At 45.5% G+C, this 1,315-nt stretch overlaps 1 protein-coding gene across 1 annotated transcript in view; it reads right to left on the reverse strand.

Moving 5' to 3' along the window:
• LOC106526533 (delta-1-pyrroline-5-carboxylate synthase) overlaps positions 1-1,315 on the reverse strand; it is a gene marked incomplete at its 5' end in the record, with an annotated part of 12,028 nt that overhangs the window by 6,950 nt on the left and 3,763 nt on the right. The window contains 4 exon segments of the mRNA XM_014021160.1: positions 273-372; positions 452-525; positions 621-765; positions 846-970. Coding sequence (XP_013876614.1) covers positions 273-372; positions 452-525; positions 621-765; positions 846-970 — 444 coding nt within the window.

Below are 1,315 nucleotides of genomic sequence, written 5' to 3' on the forward strand. Positions count from 1 at the left end.
GCCTCGCACCGAGGACCTATCCATGTCATCATTTACCCAGAATGCTTTGTGTGGAAATAAAATGGCTCTGTCCGTGTAATACCAAAACAAAGAGGCCGTCACATTAAACTTTTAGTTTAAAAATGATAAAAACTAAACATCCTACTGTATTTTTACAGTCTCTTTTACAGTTAAAATATATGTTTATTAAATAAAGTCTAATGTTACAACTAATCATGGATCCCTTTAAATAAAAACCTGCTGTTGTAAGTCGGGCCGATCTGCTCTTTTACCCATTGCTGTTGCCATCTCCATGTCTTTCCTGTTGGCGCTGAGAATCTCATCCTTCTTCTCTGTGAGGAGCTCAGCGAGGCTGCAGATGATTTCTCCTCTCTGGAAACAAACATCGTGATAACCCGATTCAACAAATGAAGCACGCAGGATGGGAAAAGACCAGCGGCGTGACCCCCACCTGCTCAGGCAGCAGAGAGGCCAGAGTCCGCCCCGCGTGCCGCGCCATCTCCGTCTGCTGCTCCACGGTGGGACCTGGTGGGGTTAAACACGAGCACGTCACATAAAAACACCTGCTTACTAGAAGAAAACAACACGACAGAACATTTCTGTCTGGCTCCGCCCAGTACCTGCGGGCTTCACTTCAGAGAAGAAGGTGCCGATCTTCTTCCCGTCCACGATGTCGGTGATGACGTGGCCGGTGACTTTGGGGTCCGTGCCGTTGGCGATGATTACCGAGGTGCCCCCCTGGAGGGCCCAGAGCGCTGCTTTCACCTGGTCCAAAGAGAAAATCAGGAAGACTTATTCAAAACAAAACAAGTGACAGATTTAGAGGCGTTGTTTTTCGTGCCGACCTTGGCTTCCATGCCCCCGATCCCGACTCTGGACTTGGTTCCGTACGTGATGGACTGCTGATCCCCCGGGTAGAAAATATCAATGAGCTTTGCATCATCTGTTCCTGGAGGGCTGTCGTATAAACCTGTGGGCAGTTTTCTCACTTTTACTCATTCTTTCAAGAAATACTGGGCTTTTATTTTGAAAAGGCACTCACTGCAATCAAACACAGGGTTCCTGCAGCTTAAGGCAGGGATATTCAACTGGTGRCCCGTGGGCCGGTGACCAAAGTTCAGACTGCCAATTAGTTCATTCATCTCTGAAGCCCAAACCCGCGGTTTTCTACTTTAATTACTCTGTTTGTTAAAAATATATGAAATGGTTTAATATGCAGCCATTCAATGTGTTGTTCTAGAAAGATTCAATGTTTTGTTAACTGAAGATTATTATAATTAGAATTTATACTTGAGAAAAAAGGGCATATATATAC

This window comes from Austrofundulus limnaeus, unplaced genomic scaffold, assembly GCF_001266775.1.
Source record: "Austrofundulus limnaeus strain Quisiro unplaced genomic scaffold, Austrofundulus_limnaeus-1.0 Scaffold280, whole genome shotgun sequence".
Classification (NCBI taxonomy): Eukaryota; Metazoa; Chordata; class Actinopteri; order Cyprinodontiformes; family Rivulidae; genus Austrofundulus; species Austrofundulus limnaeus.